This window comes from Pteronotus mesoamericanus, unplaced genomic scaffold (assembly GCF_021234165.1).
Source record: "Pteronotus mesoamericanus isolate MK-2021 breed Mesoamerican mustached bat unplaced genomic scaffold, CSHL_Meso_final contig_702, whole genome shotgun sequence".
NCBI lineage: Eukaryota > Metazoa > Chordata > Mammalia > Chiroptera > Mormoopidae > Pteronotus > Pteronotus mesoamericanus.
This window is the reverse complement of record NW_026555239.1, coordinates 2,311,147-2,331,936: the sequence shown is the minus strand read 5'-3', so window position 1 is coordinate 2,331,936 and position 20,790 is coordinate 2,311,147. Positions and strand designations below refer to the sequence as shown.

Sequence of the window (20,790 nt, the reverse complement as noted above, 5' to 3'; positions counted from 1 at the left end):
AACCATAGTAAGTTAAAATTTTCAGTAACTCAAGTGCAAATATTGAAACAGTAAAGATGCAAAAGCTAAAAAATAAGTCTTTTCCTTCCCATTCCACCACGTGAAACTTAATTCAAGTTATTTCAATCAACCTGGAAATTTTTTTAACAATCTCTAAGTCATTTTTATTCTGTACCAGTGGCAAGCCTTAGAAATTGGGATTTAAACACTAATTTGTTCTACAAGGCTTTCGCAGGTCAATCCAATTGAGTTACAGTTTTCTCTCCTATAAAACTGGCGCATACAAACATTTATGGTAGGTACACTTACACTACTAAACTTGTAAGCCTCTATTTAAAAAAAAAGTTTCTGGGGTCTAGAATTTTGGCATCATTTCGACCCAGTTCTAGATAAAATTCATAACCAAGTAGCAAGGAACAACTTACTTTCACATTTATGAAATGTCTAGGTGGCAGCACAAAAATCATAATGTAGAAGTTACAAGTCTGAAATTTAAAGTTTTAAAACTTAAGTGTCTGTGTTAAAAGTTGCCTGCAAACTTATGTTACACACTACTGAATGTAAAAAGTGTAAAAAAAAAAAAAAAATCTAAATGTAATGGTGCCACAACCTGAAGTTCACAGAGACAGTATTTCCTATCTTCCCACCTCCACAACGAAAAACCCCAGACCCATTAGGATTAAAAAGTGGACAAAGAATTCTCAGAATATGATCTAAATTGGGGGGGGGGGGGGGAGATGACAAACCATCATTACAAAATTTAGACAAAGCTAGCTAAGATAAAATCAGAGTTTATCTCAATGTTGAGTTTGTTTTCTATAAAAACCTACATGATACATTTAGGACTCTCCTAACTATTCACAGATATAACAAGTAGCAAAACAGTTTTTATGTAATAGACAGGTGAAACACTACACCAAAATGAGTTAGCTAAAGTTACCAAATACACAGATCAAGTATAGAGAATGCAGCAGTGCACCTGAACAGAAGTGTCTGAGCACAGAGCAGAGCCTGCCTTTCAGGCCTCGCATTACTCCAAGACTAAGCTGCTCCAATAAGGAGTCATCAAAATAATGCATACAAAAGACGTTTTCTCTAAAATATCCCAAGTTCCAAGCTAACTCAAATGTAAAATCCATTACCACATTACCCAAAAACTAATGAAACTCACCAATCTACAGGTGAAAACGTGTCTGATGGTGATCTATAAGAACTCCTGAATGACACTTTATTAAGTGCAAAGGAATACACGGTTTGTTATCTGCATGAATTCTGAGAAAAAAGGTTAAAAAAAAAAAATCCCTGAAGACTACAGAAACTTCAAGGAATAGAGGGCAGATCAAAGTTCATGCAATACCGATGTTACAAGCCTGAAGTAGAGGAACTCTGCAAAAGTCCTCAATTTTTGCAGGTTCTCTTTCTTATGAAAGTAAAGGAACCAAAGCATTTGCTATATAATCTTACATTTTCACCCTTTAAAATGAAGCCTACTTAGAAACGTGCTTAGAAGTTCTCTACAAACTCAAAGGGTACATTTAACTCCATTAAGCACTCTCACTGGCAGATGGAGGGATGACGTTGAGCCTGCTCTTGGGGAGTTAAAGAGATGCTCTGTAGGAAGGGGGCACATCTTGTGGACTGTCAGATGGCCAGCCATTCTTCTTCTTCATTATCCTGGTACCTCAAATAACTATGACAGCAAAAAGAGAGGGCCAGTGGCCCTCAAGACAGCACCAAACTAACTGTAAGAAACGGATGATGGAAGAAAGTCTCCCTGAATATATCTTGACAGTGAAGTAAAGAATTCGTAGAGCTTTTTAAATGGAAATTCCAAATATTTTAAACGATAAAAAGGCAAAAACACACAAATACAAAACCTAATGTACATTTCAAATGTGTTCGATCAGTTCGTGTTTGCAGTTCGTGACTGGGGCTCTTTCAATTTCTTATTTTGATTTCCAAGTACATAACTCCACAGAACAAGTTATATCTTTTCTTCCCCCACCCCAAAGAGAAAGTGAATACAAACTGCAAAGAAAATGCCCCTGCTCTCTACCAACCTGAAAACCCAGACTTTCAGACATTTTGGTCTGAAACCAAAGAAATGGAAGATGTAAAATGAACTGCGCTCCATATTGATTCTTAAAGCAAATAAGGGGGGGGGGAGCCTACGAATGGTAGGTAAGATAATTCAAATTTCAGGCTTGATTTAAACCACACGTCAAACCTGAAATCCTGGATCACCTACACACAAATAAATAAAACAAAGATTTTTTACACCCTCATCCTTAACAGAAAATCTTGTGCAAAGAAAATCTTGAAAAGCAAGAGTGGAAAGTAGAGGAAACAGAGTAAGAGAAACCAAGGAGAAAGGATTCGCAATTCCTCCTTTACCAACAACAAAAAAATTAAAATTGCATAAAAAATCCTTACACACAAATGCACTGCCATTTCCAAAATTAAAACTGCATGGGAGCAACAATAAAAGCCATTTCTATAGCACCACTAAAGAGCTCTAATTCCAGAACACACATCGATATGACATAATGTTGCAACGAATGTATTAGGAAGCGAAGAAAATGGTTGGGCTGCTGGACGTCTCCGACCAGCTCATTCAAACACCTTTAAAATTAATCAAAGGAGAAATAAGAAGAGAGAAAAAGGAAGAAAATACGGGAAGAATAAAGGTGCACAGAACGGAAAAGATTAAAGGGGATGTGGAAGGCGAGGGCTCCCGAGACTAACCTGTGCCATCGCTGGCCGACGCCGAGAGGGCCGGAGATGAGAGTTTAGGCCGCTTGGCTGAAGGCGGCCCCGGTTCCACCACATTCTCGGCCATTTTTAATTCTTTCGGAGATACAGGCGAGGAAAACGAGAATCCCCGGGAAATCTCTTCTTCAGATGGGGTCCCCGCCCTGTTCCCTGGGGTGGGCTTGGGGGGCTCCGCCGGCCCCCGAGGGGGGTGGGGGAAGTTCCTTTTTCTCTCCGCCGGATCGCGGTGACTGTAGAGGGATGCGGACTCGATAGAAAGGTAGGGGCAAGTGCGAGGGGCCGGGCCTGGGCCCAGGCCCGGAGGAGGGCACAGAAACCCAAATCCGCCGAGCGAGTCCGCTGCGGCGAATTCCCGAGAACTCGCAGCTCTAGAGGCGCAGTCCCCGGCCCGCCACGGCCGGTCCTTGCCGAGCCGAGGTCTCTGGGAGCACCGCCGCCGCCGCCGCCATCAGCCTCTTCCTCCTCGGCGCTGTCCTCCTCCTTCTCATCGCCACAAGGAGGCGGGGGCGAAAAGGGGGGAGAGGAGGAGGCGACGAGAAACACTCACCTCCTCCCGGTGCCCCCTCCCGGACCTGCGCCCCCACCCTCCGAACCCTCCTCCTGCCGCCGCACCGGCCCCTAATGGCCGCAGAAAGCTCGCGCAAGCAGAGAGCCAGGCTGGCGCCGCCGACTCACATCGCGCGGCGGAGGCGCGGCTAGGACGCCGGGCGCGGACCTTACTAGCCCAGAGAGCCGAGCCGACCCCACCAACGAGGCCCAGCTACGGCAGGCGCCGCGCTCGCCTTCGCCCTCCTCTCTCGCAGAAAAAAAAATACTGCCGCCGCTCCGGCTCCCACTCCGGGCGGCCAGGTGCCGGGAGCGCCCGCCCCCCCGGGCTCCGCTCGGGGCCGCCCTCGGCGGCGGGCGAAGGCGCTCGGGGCGCGGGGTTATGTAATGGTCCCCCCTAGGCGTCGACGCCGGCCCGGCTCCCGGGCCGCGGTGGGGGTGTGTTCGGGCAGGAGGGGGCTGGGGGTCGCTTCGGCCCGTGCGCCCCGGGCCCCCTGCTACTGTCTCGGTCCCTGCCGCCTCTCTCCGGCCCGGCTCTCCTCCGCACTCTAGCTCTCGCAGTTCGTACTCAGCCCGGCGTCCCGCTTGCCCACTCTCGCCCGCTCCCACTCGCCCTCTCTCCCCCCCAGCCTAGCACAAACAAGATGGCGGCTGTTGTTTCTCCCCTCCGAATCCTCCGTACGGGTTAGCGGTAGCAGCGGCGGCCGGAAATGAGCCAAGGGGGGGGAAGGGGGAGGGGTTGGGCCTGCGGAGGGAGGCGGTGAGGGGGCGGAGCTTGAGTCCCATCCGCTCACACAATGGGGGAAGAGGGCCGGGGGCGGGGCCAGTACCAATCACGGGATCCGCCCAAGGTCCTAACGCTGTTGGCGCTTCCGCAAACTCCCCCAGAGTCACCCGGCGGCTCCCTTTAAAGGGGAGGATTTGAAGGGGGGTCGGGGACGGAGTTGGGATCTATTTTCAGTCGGTGGACACTTACGAGGGAAGGTGCCTGGTTTGGGTCTCTGCGTAGGAAACTGGTGGGAACCACGCCGGGGAAGGCACCAAGTACCCGTGCAGGTGGCCGAAAAGGAGCTGTGCGGATGGCCCTGCGCCACAGGCCCTTGAGCCGCAGGTCTTTCTTACCTTGGTTGGATCTAACAGTCAGGGGAGTAGGCACCCTGCTGACCCGTGTTCCGGGCCAGAGACCTAATGCGTCCTCTCCCCTCCATTGCTCTCCCAAAGGGAACAGGTTACAACCCCAAATCACACTGATTACAAGTTGTTTACTTTTTCTCTGAGTTTTACAATTTTTTGACAGCGAACATATATTATTTTGATAATCAGAAAACAAAAATCACAGCAGTGGGAAGACGTTTTAGGACCAGACCTAAATTCGTTTCTTGCCGACCGCGTGTCCACACGACCCTGCCAGGTATCATTGTCACCCAAGGGTCTTGAATTATTTTTCCAGAACTCATCTGGGACCTGATGACATTTGAAGATATTTATTTTCACCTACCCCCAAAAGACCAGATAAATAAAAGACCGCGTGTATGCAGTGCCTTAAAGATAATGTAATTATGGGAAAAAAGCAAAGACGTAATGTGCTAAAGGTAACGTAAGGTGGATAAAAGCAAAAATGTAACGACAGAGGAAAATCCTTAAAGTGCGCGGAGAAAACATTTTTGCAGAGGAGGACCTCTTCGGCGTGCTTTCACATTCCTACACACTACAGGATTCTGCAATGTTTGGCCTTGGGAAAATTGGTACTTGAGGAAGTGGCAAAATTGTTAGTGCTCACCAAGGAAACCCCCAAACCACCATCTGTGGAGAGAGTTAAAAGCTTTTTAACATATTTAAAATATCATGCTCCGCAGTTGGTGTTCGCTTATTGTTGAGTTCACTTTGGTTTTTATTGTTACTTGCTTTTTAAATGCATGATGAGAATAAATAGGAACCTAGGAATGAAAATCTTAAGCTCTTGAGCAACTCGGGTTGCTAACAAGAATGAATTCTGTCGTGTTGAGGTTCAGGCCTAATTCACCCAAACTGCAGTAAAAAAGCAGGCAAATTGAAAAGGACAGTACCTGCTTATGAAAGTTGTTATAGGATGTATCCAATATGTGGGGCTAAGGTCAAAATTGTTGTTCAGTTATTTTTTAATAGTTCATACTCACATTCACAATAAACAGGAAAGAAATGTGGACAACACCTGAAAGCATAGCCAGTAATTTCCTTGTGGGAGGTTGCTCACCTGATTTTTTGAAGACTCTGACCTTAGCAAAAACTTTTGCCTAGTTTTGCAGAGGACCCAGCTTGAGTCTAAGCAGCATTCAAACACATTAGGCCAGCCTAGCCAAAAATACTGTGGGACTATGTACAGGAAGTCTATTGAAGACCAACAGACCCTGACCCAGTACCTCAGTTGGTTAGAGCATCATCCCAATACAGCAAGGTTGCGGGTTTGATCCCTCGTCACAGCACATGCAAGACTCAACCAATTCGTATATAAATAAATGGAACAACAAATTGATGTTTCTCTCCATTCCTCCCTCTCTCGCCAATTTAAAAAAAAAAAATCAAAGGAAGGGCTCATAAGGAAATTATGCAAGGGGGAATTAGGACCTGCCCAGGAGGGAAAGCTTGGTTGTAAATGGGGAATTCTACCCCTTCCTGGGATGCACTTTTCTGGGTCCTTATCTGGCACCCTGAAGTCATTTGTGGAAGAGGCTGGAGAAAAAAGAATCACACTAATCAAGATGAGACTTCAGAGGGTTTCAAGAAAGCAGAATTGAAGCATCACCCTGGATTATATATAACCTAATCAAGTGAAAACGTAATCAGTTGTGGAGCGCTATGTGTAGATTAAAAGTGCATTCATAAAGAAGGAATTGTCTGCCAGTAGCTGGGGGGCGGGGGAGGGTAAGAGAGGAACACGCATGAGACAGAAGAGACTCAGATGAAAGCAGGGGCACTGAAGTCAATCCGGACTGGGCTTCAATTCTGGTTCTGTCACTTAGCAGCGGTATGACTTGGGCAGTCTCCTCATCTGTAAAAGGAATTTCTTGAGTAGACCTACTTTAATGTTGTGAAGATTAAACATGGTAGTTTATGAATAATGCCTGACACAGTGCCTGGCACATAGTAAGCAATACATCTTAGCTGTTTCTAGTCATTTGTTCTAAAAGGGAAAGGGTCTTAACTAACTCGAAGAGCTGCTAGGAGAATGAAAATGTGATTACTGCATGTAAGGTGCTTAGAAGTGGCCAAGAGCCTAGCAAACGCTCTTGGGCTACTACATTGGCTTCTCAGTCAGAAGGAAATGTCTCACAGGATCACCCAACTCCCTTTAAGACATTTTCTTAAACCATCTGATGACTAATCCAGCTTTCCAGGTGCCGTGATTGTCAAAAAGGAGACCCCTAGATAGTGGGCACAAGAATAGGAGGACAAAGATACTATCTCAGGATAAATTCACCAGTTGTATCTGGTCAAGGTGCTACCCATATGATCCGCAGGCACCTTAGTTCCTACATATTCCTTTCCCCAGTATCTATACCTTTTGAGTGTGTTCCTTATTTCTGTGAATGATCCCACTGTCCAGCTGGAAAGCTGGGCACCATCCATAAATCCACATAGTCCTCCCTATTCCTCCTTCCACGTGCGCCATCATGAAGTCCTATGAATTCTACTTCCTGAATTCCCTTCCAACCCAAGTGGATATTCACCATGAGCAAGTTATTACCTATTAACAAAAATTAAAAAGGGCTCTCATAGGTGTGAGCTCAACAAAGTTTTTCCGAAGTCCTTGTTTTCAAGGGAAGGGTGGTTCAGGAGTTCGGGTCGCTGCCGCAAAGGTGAATGTGCTCAGGGCTGTGAAAGTGGCTGCACGTTTACTACAAGGAACTGTCGGTTTAGACACTTCTAAAATATTGCCATCATTTGCAAGAATGCACTTTTATTTATAGCACACCTTTAATAAAATCTGTTCTTGAAAAAGATCTTAATAGACAATATGGTAAGAACAGGGAAAGTTGGTGTTTTCATATACTGTTAGTAGTAAAAAGGCGTGATACAAACTTTAAGGTTCATACCAAATGTTTACAAACTTTGAAAATCCCAGTACATCTAGAATGTATTCTACAACTGTACAGAGATGTACAGTAGTCTCACCTTGTCCACAGGTTTGCTTCCTGCAGTTTCGCTTTCCACAGTGTTAGTTACCCATGGTCAGCCGTGGTCTGAAAATACTAAATGGAAAATTCCAGAAATAAACAGTTCATAAATTTTAAATTGTGCGCCATTCTAAGTACTGTGATGAAATCTCACGATGTCCTCCTCTGTCCTGCCTGGGATGCGAATCATTTCCTTATTCAACATATCCACAGTGTATATGCATAGCTGTCTCAGCTATTAGACTAACTGTTGAGGTATCAGAGTGCTGTGTTCAAGTAACCCTTATTTTACTTAATAATGACCCCAAAGCACAAGAGTAGTGATGCTGGCAATTCAGATATGCCAGAGAGAAACCATGATATGTACTTGTACATGGTATAAGTAGGGTTTGGTACTATCTGCGGTTTCAGGAATCCACTGGGGGTCCGGGAACTATGCCCCCCAGGTGAGGGGGAACCACTGTACATTAAAACGCTCCCTCTGCAGCGTGCCAGTAGTCCTTCCCGCCCCAAAAGGGAGAAACAAACCCACAGCCCACCTCTAGGTATATGGTTAAGAAGGCACCATGGGTATGATTCCATTTATATGAGATATTTAGAGTAGTCAAATTTATAGAGACAGAAAGTAGAACGGTGGTTGCCAGGGGCTGAGGAGAATGGGAAGTTATTGTTTAATGAGCACAGAGTTTCAGTTTGATAAAACGAAAAACTAGAGATGAATGGTAGGGGTGGCTGTACAACGGTGTGAATGTACTTAATGCCACTAAACTGTGCGCTTAAAATGGTTATGACGATAAATTTTATGTAATGTGTATTTTACCACAATTAAAAATGTTAATGGTTAATATGGTCATTTTTTTGTGATATATATTTTACCACTGTTAAAAAACAAAGCAAACAATGCACATAGCATAGCTTTGTGATGAGGGGATAGTATGCAGTCAGTTAAAAGTGAGTAGGTACTTAGGTACTACCATAGAAAGATGTGCATATGTTGCTAAGGACAAAAAAGAAAAGGCCAGAACAGGAGGCATAGAATGACTCTGTTTTTATAAATGTGATAAATAATAATAATAGAAGCTGAGAGAGTATGAGCCAAACTGAAGAGCATTGGGTAAGAGAAGTGTCACAGGGACCTCTCATTTTACATAATACGTTTTTTGGGGGGTGTTAAATCAGAACCAAAAGTTTGTTAAAAAGCAAAAAACAAACAAAAAACCAACCTTCAATTGTGAGGATAAAACTTCATGTGCAGAGATGGCTACCCGTCTCTCTCGTCTTCTGTCCTCGTAGCCAAGTGCTTGTGCCATGCTTTGTTCCCGGGACACTCACACGCACACTCCTTCCGTGTGAAACACTCCCCACCCCTGACCAGCTCCGGCGCCCCGCAGCTCTCAGCTTCCGCGCCCCTTTCTGCGGGAAGTGCCCCCCGGAACCCCCTTGCATACTCCTTCTATGCCCTCTGTGACTATCGTCCTGTACTTCTGCATTGCCCTGCGTTTCACACTCTGTCACAGTCCTTGTTGGCCTTTCCCTGTCTCAACAGGGTGGGTGACCCTATTGGCCATCTCTCTACCCCCAGCTTCTAACTTAGCACCTGATGCATAGTAGGAGCTCAACTCAAACTTCTTGAGCAAATGAGTGGACAGAATTTATTTGTGAATCTGGTCTGAGTGGGTGGGTGTCCTCTACTGCAGCAACAAGGACTTTCTGGTCCTGAAAAGGACATGGTATGGCAACTGTCCATCCAGGTGCCAGGCCATCTTCCTCTGTCCTGGAATTTTGAGTATCTTAACTCAGAGTCTTTATAAGCATGACAGAAGGAGAATAAGTGTTTTTATTCATGAATGATGTGGGAAACTGGGACTCTAAAGCAAGTAATATGACTTTCATGAGGCTCTAAGCCCAGGCAAAGAGAAGGCTTAAACTCAGGTCTTCCAACACTATATGGGCCTGTTACCACTGAACTCTGAGAGCAGGAAGCAGGTCTTACGCTTCCTCACGTCTCTGTTCCTAGTACAGGAACTGCCACAGAATTCATAGCCAATGAGTGTTTGTTGAATGAATGAATAAACAAGTGCATGCATGCATGCATGCATGAAGGAAGGAAGAAGGAAGGTCTCTGCAAAAACACAGATTCACAAACACACACATACAATATCTTTTCTATAAAAAGGGAATAATGTGTGCCAAAGCCACGAAAGCAGCCAGAGAATGTGTAACTTTCCATGTTGGTAGGCATGATGTCCCATGATCAGGATTGAAGTAAGGTAACCAAGGAACTTACCCTCTTCATACCCCAAACCAACCTTAGTGAACACCTTCTCTGTGCCCAACACTTTGCTGGGTACTGTGGATTCTGAGATGGAAAATACACTAATCCTGTCCTCTGGGCACACCATCTGGTTGGAGAAAAACTCAGAGATAGTTATCGGACAGAGTGATGAAGGCTTTCTCAAGGCAAACAAGGATGGATAATTTGTGAATGAGAGCACCTGTCACATGGGCATCTGGATACTGCTCGCCAAGCCCAGAGCATATGCTAATGAGGGTGCCCAGGTAGAAGAGGATATGGAAAAAGGGAGCCCAGTCAGGCCACTAAGGACCATGTATGCCATGCTAGGAACTTTGGGCTAAGACTAGGTCTTGCTTTTTATTTGAAATTTGTGGTCATTTGGTCTATAAATCTGTACAGTAATTCAATAGAATATTAAAAAATGTTAGTTGTATTATAAATAAAAATCTGTTTGACTTCAAAATTTTAAAAAATGACCTCAAATTTGATCCTTTGTCTTCTAAAAGAACACTCCAAAAGAGACAGATATGCAAATCAGATACTCAATGCCTTGTACCCCTAAGCTGATGGGAACTATCGCCACAATGTGTGTGCCTATCAGACTGTGACTCTACCTAAAAGGATCTCAAAATAGCTCTGCTCTGCTCTCTGCGGCAGGCAAGCGTCTGCTCTATTCGGCAGTAGCTCATTCTTTACTATTGTTGCTATGTGACAAACTATTGGCTCTCAATGTTTAGCCAAGCCAGCCAGAGGAGTGTGGATAGAGGGTTTTGGGAGAAGCATTTTTCCTAGAATCTAATGTAGCAAACATGGCCTGAGCCTTTCCTAGGTACCCCCACGTTACCTGCCCTTGAAGATACAGACATCCAGTTCTCTTCAATGAACATTTATTGAATGGCTCCTATATGGGAGGCACTATTCTGGACCACAGGGATATAAAAATAAACAAAATTTACATGTTTTCTGCTCTCAGCTGCTCACTATCTAGTAGGAGAGAGTCTTGCAGGCAGGAAAATAATCTAACAAGATGCAATGATCAAGGCTCGGGGGCTGCACGGGCACTCAGAGAGGGTGCTCCAGCTGAGTTCAGCTTTGAATGCGGGGCTGTGCTTGTGAAACATGCATATGGAGATCGCCCAGGAACAGTGAGGGGACACATAGGTTACAGGGAAATCAGATCCAGTACTTGTCCTGGAGGGTCTTGCTATCAAGTGAAAGAGAGAGAAAGGTAAACACAATAGATCAACTGCAATACTCTGCAGTGAATGCTAATGTGAGGTCCACAAAAAACATCATGACACAACTAGTTGGCCTGGAAGTTTTGATGTTCCTCTAGGAGACGGCCTGGGAGCTGAGTCTTGCCTGATCCAGGGTGGTTATCCTGGTGGGGAAAAAAAAGGACAGGCCTACATGAGACAACTGAATAATTTCTTGGCTCTACAGCGTGGGCACAGGTAAAGGGACAGGGCCCAGAGCTGGCACAGCAAACACCATGAAGCTCAGAACCTGGACCCTGGGCACCAGTCACGTGGCCTAACATGGTGTTGAATGTATCGCATCGCCCATGACATAGAATGTTTGGGGTGCCGAGGTCATTAGAGGCGTATGATGGAGTAAACCCATGGCTCCACACTCTGCCAACTTGACAAGCATCTCAGTCCCTAGCACTGCATCTGTATCCCGCTATGAGACTCAGGTATAATGCCTGCCTTTTCCTTCCACCTGCAGGTTTATTCCTTGTTGCAGGTTCATTCCTTGTACTACTTCTTTGACTCATCTTGGCATAAATTGAAGTCAGAGCAATTTCAGGTCAAGTCCAAATCAACATTCTAACCCATCCTTGAGCCTCACTTAGATTCTGTGCTTTGACTCAACTCAGCTTTCCAGGTAAGAGAAACAGACTCTACAAAGGCCAGATGAAGTCACTGTTGCTTCAGTTAAAAGCATGTAGGATATTCATGATGTCTTTTATTAATTTATAAAAAATGTATTGAACCAGCACCTCATGTGGCAAGCAAAGCATTAATTAAGCCACAGAGCTCTTGCAAATGGGTGAAGGAAAAAAAAATGGGCAAGAAAACCTCCCCAGACAGTAATCACTGTGGTTGCCACACTCTCAGGTGACTCCCAATAATTCCCACCTCCTGGTGTCCACACCTCTGTGTTATCCCCTCCTGTAAAGTGTGGGCAGAATCTATGACTTGCTTCTAACCAATGGAATACGGCAAGGTGATGGTATGTTACTCTCAGATCATACTGTGTTATGTAAGATGGCATGGAGCCTTAGCAAGTTGGGTCAAGAGATTCTCCTTCCTGGCTTGATCCACTTTGCAGCCACAGTGAGGAAACCTCTATGTGGGTGGTCTCTACAAACTGCAAGAGGTCAACAGACGAAAGCAACAAAAATCTAGGGCCCTTGGTCATACAAGGAAATGAGTTCTGCCAACCCTCTGAGTGACCCGGGAAGCAGATTTTTCCCCATTTGAGCCTCCAGATGAAAAGGCAGCCCAATCAACACTGACTACAGCCCTAAGAGACCGTGAGCTGAGGACCCAGCTAATCTGTGAGGACTCCTGACCCATGTAAACTGTGAGATAATAAATGTAAAGGTCATTTGAAGCCATTCAATTTGTGGTAGCTTATTATGTAGCAATAGAAAACCAACGGATCAGGAAAGGAAACACAAACAGGACTTCTTTCTTAAAAATGCAAATGAATTTTTAAGTAGGTAATATATTAACATGGTTCAACACTTTAAAAGGTATATTATTCCTCCTACCCTGTCCCCTGGTCACCCAGGGTCCCAGCTCAGTGATAATCTTTGTTACTGATTTTTTGCACGTGGTGTGAGAGCTCATCAGTGCATATATGAGCAAACAAAATATGCTGTCCTGAACCTTTTTATTGTTTTTTTTTTTAAGTTGTGAAATACATCATACATGCAGAGGAGGGGATGGAACATAGATATAAGTTTAAAGACCAAGGCGACACCTGTGCAACCGCCATCCTGGTCATGAAATAAGACAGAGCCAGCATCTTAGCAGCCACGCCATGGCTGTGTGGTCTCTCACGTCACACTTGCTTCTCTGAAGCTGTGATCACCACGCCGACCTCAGCCATCATCACCCCCTTGCCGTTTTAATACAGTTTTTCCTTCGAAGCATGCGTCTTTACACCCTGTGCTGTAGCTGAGTTCTGCCCATTTTTGGCCTTTATATAAAGGGAATCATACTGTTCTTTTGTTGCTTATTTAGCTCAACATTTTTATGCAAACGAGCCATGGTGATGCATGAAGTTGTGATTCACTCATTCTCTTGCTGCCTGGTTTCCACTGTGTTAATAAACCACAATTTTTTCCCACTCTACTATAGATGGACGTTTAAGGTTTTCTGTTTTTGTTCTAAGAACAGTTCTGCTCTGAACATTTACTTACATTACTCCTGGTGCACATGGGCAAGACTTTCTCAAGCCTAGATATTAGGAGTGGAATTCCTGGAGTCCAGGACGTTCTTATCGTCGGTCTTTCCGAGCAGTTTACCAATTTCCACCCTGCCAGCTGTGTGTGAGAGTTCCTGTCCTCCGCTTCATCGCCGGCATTTGGTATTGGCAGGCTTCTTAATTTTTACCACTCTGGGGGCTATGCAGTGTTGTCTTAGTGTGATTTTAATTTGTATTTCTCTTCATGTTCATCTGGATTTCTCCTTTTATGAAACAAATGTTCAAGTTTTTATTTTTCCATTGGTTTGTTTGTCTTTATCTGATTAATATAGTTTGTAATTTCCCACTTTGTCATTTGTCCAACTGTGCAAGTAGATCTGAAGTATGATAAGATACTCATCTTCAATTATAAAAGAGATGGCAAAACTGTGATGGTATTCTTTATTCTTTTTATCACTATCAGATTGGCCAAAGATCATGAAGTTTGATACTATTGTGTGGGCAAGCATGTGAAGAATGTATAGTAGTGCACTGTATATTAGGTATGTAAATTGGTGAACTTCTACGGAGGTCAGTTTGGCGTATCAAACATACTATGAAATGCAGGTATGGTTTGTCTCAGCTTTCTCATTTCTAGGAATTTATCCTATGGATACATTCACTCACATGTTAAGTGACATGCCCAGGGATACTCAGGGTAACATTGTTTATAATAGCAAAATGTTGGAAACTTAAATACCCCATGGCTGAGGACTACTTAGATAATTTATGATACATATTTACAAAGGATCATTAATGCAGATTTTAAAAATTCATATAGGTTGAAAAGGAATATCTTCCAAGATACATTGTTAAGAGAGAAAATGGCCAGGTGCAGAATACTGTGTATCAGGCTCTACCACATCCATGGTATATGTGCCTATCTGCTTGTATTTGCATAGAATACCTTGGAAGGATTCTTGGACTGTGGTTGGGGAATTAAGGCGGAGGGAGACATTTTTTCCTTCAAGTTCCTTTGAACCTTTTGGATTTTTCTACTAGGTGCATATATTACCCATTAAAAATAAATAATTTTTAAATGTATTGAGCTGCTATTATGAGCCAGGCCTTTGCTAAACACTAGAGATACATACGGTGGTGAACAATGCAGAGATTTGCCTCATGGAGCCCCCAGTCTAGTGATGGAAGGTAGTCACTGGAACCTTCATTGTGGTGACATGTGACAAGTGCTATCATGGGGGACACTGAGGTACTTTGGAGGGAAGGGATGCAAAGCAGGACATCTAACAGAGTCTTGGAGGCGGACAGGCAGCGTGACTTTTACGTGGGGAGCCAGCCCGTGGTGGTGGCTTACAGAGACAAGAGGCCCTGCAGAGGAAACAGTGTTTGTTGGGGGAGAGCCGACTCTGTCCATTTGAGGAACTGAAAGAAGTTCAGCTCATCCGGAAGCTGACATGGGCTGAGTTGGTTTCCAGAAAAAGCCACAGTAGAAGTATGGAAAAAGGATTGAAAAGAGGCAAGAGAGATATCAATAAGACTGGTTAAGAAGCTTCTGCAGCCATCAGAGAAGAGAGGATAAGAGGCTGGATTAAGGAGGCAGAAGTGGGGACAGAAAGGTTGAGACAGATTTAAGAGACAGAGAGAACATAGATCTACAGACTTAGTGGTTGAATGATGGGGTGAAGGAGAGAGAGGATCATTAATTATAATGATAAAGGCTAATATTTGGAGAGGATTTACTAAGTGGCAACACCCGCCCAGAACTTGGCTTGATTCTATCATTCAGTCTTCTCTCACTAATCTGGGGAGGAGGGAACTGCCATGAGGAGAGCCTGCAGATTTAATGCAAGAAGGTTGAGGAACTTGCTCAAGGTCGCATAGGTGAGATGTGGCAGCCATGTATCTGGGCGACTCCCGGACGTCAGGGTTGGGGAACTGAGTGGTTGATAATGCTTTTTATTGAAAGAAAACTCAAGAGAGAAAGAAGGATTGAGGAGGAAAGTGGTCATCTGTTCTTCAAGTTTCAGGTCCCTACAAGAGTTCCAAGCAGCTAAGTATAATAGGCAGTTTTGTATACAAAACTAGAGCAAGTTCTGGGCTGGAAATTTGCACACCATCAACATAAAGTTCCTGTTGTCAAACGAGTGGATGAAACTAGACTGTGACCTAAGTCTAGTGAACAAAGTCTGTGAACTAAGTAAAAGCAAAGAGGAGCCAGGATAGTTTTTTGAAAAAGAAAGAAAGCAAGCAGTGAAGTCACATGATCAACTCTTGTTTATGGGAAGAAGATAACTCTGGCAGCGATGGGCAAGACTGGCTGATGAGGAGAAAGAAGTATTAAAAAGCCCAACACCTGCATTCATGCTTTCATTTAGCATCTTCCAAGCATCACCAAACACTCTGAGCCAGGGACCAACAAGGAAACAACCAGACCCTGTCCTTGACCTTGTGAAACTTCAGGGCCAAGAAGGAGTGACATTAGTGAGCTTTGTGCTCTGAGAGAAGGGGGCGGGCACAGGATGCTGTGGGAGCGCAGAGGAGGGAGACGACATCTAAATCCCCCTGGGGTGGGGGGCGTCCTTAATAGAAGACAGGGCCGGAGGTCAGTCTTCCTGAAGCGACCTCTCGACGAGGAGCAGGCAGAACACCGCAGAGGGAGCCAGCGGCGCGCGCGTGCCAGCGCGCCGGCCACGGGAGGTCAGGGGACCCCTGCCCCGGCGGCGGCAGGGGCCAGGCCGGGAGCGCAGAAGTCGGAGATGCTGCTGAGGCTGGAGAGATAATAAGTAAGTGGCCCAAGAGAGTGAGGGTGGCCCAAGCCTCCTAGGGAAAGCGGCGTGATTAAGGTGAAGCGAAGAGAAAGGAGAAAGTTTCCGGGGAAGGAGCGCGGAGGGAGTGGAGAGTGGGACAGCCGGGGGGCTCGCTGGCTGAGGTTCCTCGGGACCCCACGCTCAGCCACGAGCACCCTCGGCTCTCAGGCCCCTTTGCTCTCCACTGCCGGCCCCGACTGGGGGCCAGGGGCCGAGCTGTCCCTGAGTGTGGCGGCGTGACCGAAATGGCATGGGGAGACCGAGGCACGGGGCGAAGAACAGCAGGGAGAGGCTGCCGAGGCAGAGGAGGGGAGGGGTCCAGGGAGCCCCTGCTCCCGCGGCTGCTGGGAGACAGCCAGGTTGGCCCGGCGCCAGGGAAAACAAGCTGCGGGGGAAGGGGCTGAGTGCGGGGGCGCGGGGGCGCTGTTGCCATGGAAGGGGAGCAGCAGGCCCAGCGGGGACGGCAAGGAAGAGGAGCGAAGGGCGAAGGCACTCCGAGTAGTGCGGGGTTGAACAAAGCAGAGAAAGTCGGAGGCTCGGCTGGACTGCCACAAACTCACTCCAATATCAGTAACGTGCAAAGGGCCCATGCAGAGCGTGAAAATAAGCAATGACTAGCTACTAAGAGTACCTGTAAGGACGAGGAATAGAAAACCTCAAAACAAATGAGGTAAGAATTTATTTCTTTTCTGCGGTGAAAGTCCAGAGGGAGGTGGTCCAGGACTGGCGTGAGGGACATCAGCCGGTTTCAGGGAGCCAGCCACTCCCTACCCCTCGCTCTCCCTGTGCACCCTCCTTTCCTGAGCCATCTCTGCTCCGGGGTCTAGCAGCCGTCAGGCTTCCACTCCAGGCAGGAGAAGGAGGAGACGGGAGGAGGAGGCGTGCCCTTCCCTGCCAGGCCGCCCAGAAGCTGCACCTGCCTTTACCTATCCCGTGGGCCAGAACTTACTTACACGGCCAGCCCTTGTTCCAGGGCAGCCGTGGAATACAGATTTCATTCTGACGGGCCATGTGCACGGGCCAAGGGAAGAACATACAGTAGGGAACAAATAATTTTCTTTCCCACATTCCACACAAAAATCTATGTATATGAAAGACGACATTCCAATTTGCATGGGATAGTCATGGCTTACACTGTTATCCCACATAGTTATTAATAGCATTCTTTTTTATTCAAAAGTGAGAGAAAAAGGTTTGGTGATTCCTCACAAAGTTACACATAAAAGTACCATATGAACCAGCGTTCTACTTCTAGGTATATACCCAAAAGGATTGAAGCAGGGACTCAAATACGAGTACACCCACCCTCATCGCAGCACTATTCACAAGAGCCAAAAGGTGGCAACAACCAAGTGTCTGTCAACAGATGGAAGGATAAACAAAACGTGGCCTATCCAGAATAATAATGAAATATTATTCAGCCAGAAGAAGGAATAAAATACTAATTCGTGCTACAACATGGATGAACCTTGGAAACATTGTGTTTAGTGAGAAGAGCCAGATGCAAAAGCGCAAACACTGTATGATTTTACTTGTATGAGGTACCTGGAATAAACAAAGTCATAGAGACAGGTGGTTCTGAGGGACTGGGGAAGCTATTGTTTAATAGGTATAGAGTTTCCACTGGGGGCGGTGAGAAACTCTGGAAATGGATAGGGTGACGGTAGGACAACAACGTGAATGTGCCTAGTGCCACTGAATCCTGAAGAATTGTTAAAATGGCAAATGTTATGTTATATTTTACTGCAAAAAAAAGTTTGAGGTATTTACCCAAGAGAAAAGAAAGCATATATGTCCATACAAATACTGTCTGTTAGGACAGCTTTATTTGTAATAGCCAAAAACTGGAAAAAGCCCAAACATACACCAACAGGTGAATGGATAAACAAACTGTGCTATAGCCATACAATGGACTATACTATTCAGCCATAAAAAGGAATAAACTTTTAATACATAGAACAACATAGGTGAATCTCAACATAATTATGTTGTGTGAAAGAAGCCAGACAAAAGGGTATGGATTGTATTTATGCATAAATACATATAGAATTTATATAACATTTTGGAAAGTGCAGAGTAACGTATAGTGGCAAAGGTAGACCGGTGGTTGCCTGGTGAGGGGCGGCACAGGGAGGGCTGGGGGAGAAGGGCTACCGAGGAATACGAGGAAGCTCTGGGAGGGGTGACAGGCGCGTCCGTCGTCCTGACTGCGGCGACAGCTTCTTGGGTATATACATATGTCCAAACTTTTCAATTTGTAGACTTTGAATATGTGCAGTTTTTGTATGTCAGTTATCCCTAAATTGTGCTATAAATAGCACTATTTATATAATATGTGAATAAATAGTAACAAAAATAAATATTTTTCAAAAAGTGCCCTAGTTTAGATGACAAATTAAATGGTCACCATATATATGTGTGTGTATATATATATCTTTCTCCCACCTATAAAACACATTCATCTGCTCCCCAGTAGAGAAACTTCCAAATCCCACTGTGTCCGGCTCAAAGTCTATAACCTAAAAGTCCATAACTATCCCTCAGGCCCAGAAGCAGGTGCAATCTACAGACTAAAAGACAAACTATCTTGAAATATACACTATCAGAGTAAGAACAAGATAATCCCAGTAAAATGACCATTCTGCACATGAGAGGCTGTGAAACACACAGCAGGGGCTGGTCCACCGCCATCAGTTACGTCCTCTGAGCAGGAACAGGGTGGCTTCTCTGGCAGCGGAACCAGTTTCTCAGTGCACCTGCCTGGGAGCCCCTAGCTCTGCCCTCGGGCAGTTTCTGCATTTCCCATCATCCCCCACGGACACAGGAGAGACAGGCGCTGGGGAGATGGTCTTTTGGGGCTGCACAGTTTTCAGAATGTGCTTCTGGCTGGCAAAGGTTTTGGGGCCCGGGAATGGCGTCAGGGCTGAGTCATATAGATTTTTGCAGGCCAAGCCGGTGGTTTCTTTGGTAATATAATTCTTTCAAACACTTAGCAGACTTCCAGACCATTTGCTTCATATGTAAATGACCACGACCAAAGGTCTCACTTAGATATAACTTTTCAGCTCGGATACTTTGCTCTTCTGCAAACGAGCCTCTGCTGAGCCTAATGGCAGGCACCTTCAGTCCCCTTGAAACAAGGGTGGGAAAGCTACGTTCTCAGTCCCATTTTTGCCTGCAGTCTCACGGCCTCTGGGGAAAATCAGTCTAATCTCTTGTTACTGTTCCTAAGTCACTTCTTATAATTGGCTAAGTTTGAAATGCCGAAGCAGATGGCTCCTCTTGCCCCGAAAGTCTCCTTGTTGTAGAACTCCTGGGCAGTTTGGGCTGTGGAGCACCGGCAGGATACCTTATATTCTTCGTGCCTCTGCCGAGGACTGGAACAGCTCGTCCTCCACCCTGTCCTCCTCGGACCCTTGAAAGCGCCAAACAGTACCCAACACACGCAAAGACTGAATTTTCCCTGCCAGTTCTCCAGAATTCCTGCCTTGTTTGGAACTTGCCTTCCAAGGACCGCTGGCACTGGTGACCCATTAGTGTGTTGTGAAATCAAGTGGCCCATAGCCAACTTTTTTTAATGACGTAGAATAGAATAGAAAATATCAGATGCATGCAGTCCAGGGCAGGAATAGAAGTTCTTCTCCGCCAAATTCCCTGCTCAGGCTGCTTCTAGCTCCCTGGTCCACCCTCCATCGCCTCAGGCACCAGGACAGTATCTGTAGTGCAGGCCGAAGTTTGCGGGAAAACAACAGACAATGGCTATACTATCAATCTCTTATTTTCTATTCCTGGAAGCTACCATATGACACTTTTACTTACATTGTACCAGAAAGAGCTTAGACACATGGCCACATCTGGCACGAGGAGGGTGAGTGATGTTATTTTTATTCTGGGTAACTGAGTGCTCATCTAAATGCTATATTGCGATGCAAGCCCTGACTGGTGTCGCTCAGTGGGTTTGGCGTCAGCCTGCAAACAGAAAGGTCACTGGTTTGATTCCCGGTCAGGGCACATGCCTTGGGTGCAGGCCAGGTCCCCTACTGGAGGCCTGTGAGAGTCAACTGATCTTTCTCCCCTTCTTTCTCCCTCCCTTCTCCTTCTCTCTAAAATAAATAAATGAACAAAATCTTTAAAAAAATACTTTAAAAGTTACATCACAATGCGAAAAATGGAGAGAGGATATTAATTATTAGGCAACTAACAGTGTGTTCGTGTGTCGATTTTTAAAAAATCTTAAATTCCAGGCAACATGGGTGGTAACCAAATACTTCTTTCTGAGTCTCAGAGCTCTTCTCAGCTTAAAGTCAACCACAGAGATTGTCCTGCCTTGCTTCCTCCCACCTTCGTGTAATCTTCCTTAGATCCCTCCTTAATTCCAAATGGAAAATGAAACTGCAACTGTCCGTCTCTGGAGTATTTGAGATCTTGTTTCCCAGAATGTTGTCATTTGGCTCAAATAAACTCTTATAAAAAAATCAAAACAAAATATTCTACTGTTGTTCCTACTGTGGGACCTCTGAACGAGCCCTTCTCTCAGCTTGGCATGTTCTTTCCCTGACAGATCGCATTTGAGTATGGCCTTCCTTAACCTGTAGACAATCGAAAGGAGTCCCTCAGCCGATCGTAAGCACATCGCCCTGTTTTGTTTCTTATTATAGCACTTCCATTTATTGACTGATGTATTGATTGATTGTCCATCTGTCGATTTCTCCCAACTGGAACGTAAATGCCGGGAGAGCAGTGCCCTGTTCTTATTTATCATTTTTATCCCACTGAC

At 45.4% G+C, this 20,790-nt stretch overlaps 1 protein-coding gene across 1 annotated transcript in view; it reads right to left on the bottom strand.

The window, feature by feature from the left end:
• The window catches only part of EP300 (E1A binding protein p300), a 69,561-nt gene extending 65,600 nt beyond the window's left edge, over positions 1-3,961 (bottom strand). Inside the window, exon 1 of the mRNA XM_054582430.1 lies at positions 2,746-3,961. Coding sequence (XP_054438405.1) covers positions 2,746-2,839 — 94 coding nt within the window. The 5' untranslated portion in view covers positions 2,840-3,961. The remainder of the gene's footprint in view (positions 1-2,745) is intronic.
• Between the last annotated feature and the right edge of the window lie 16,829 nt (positions 3,962-20,790).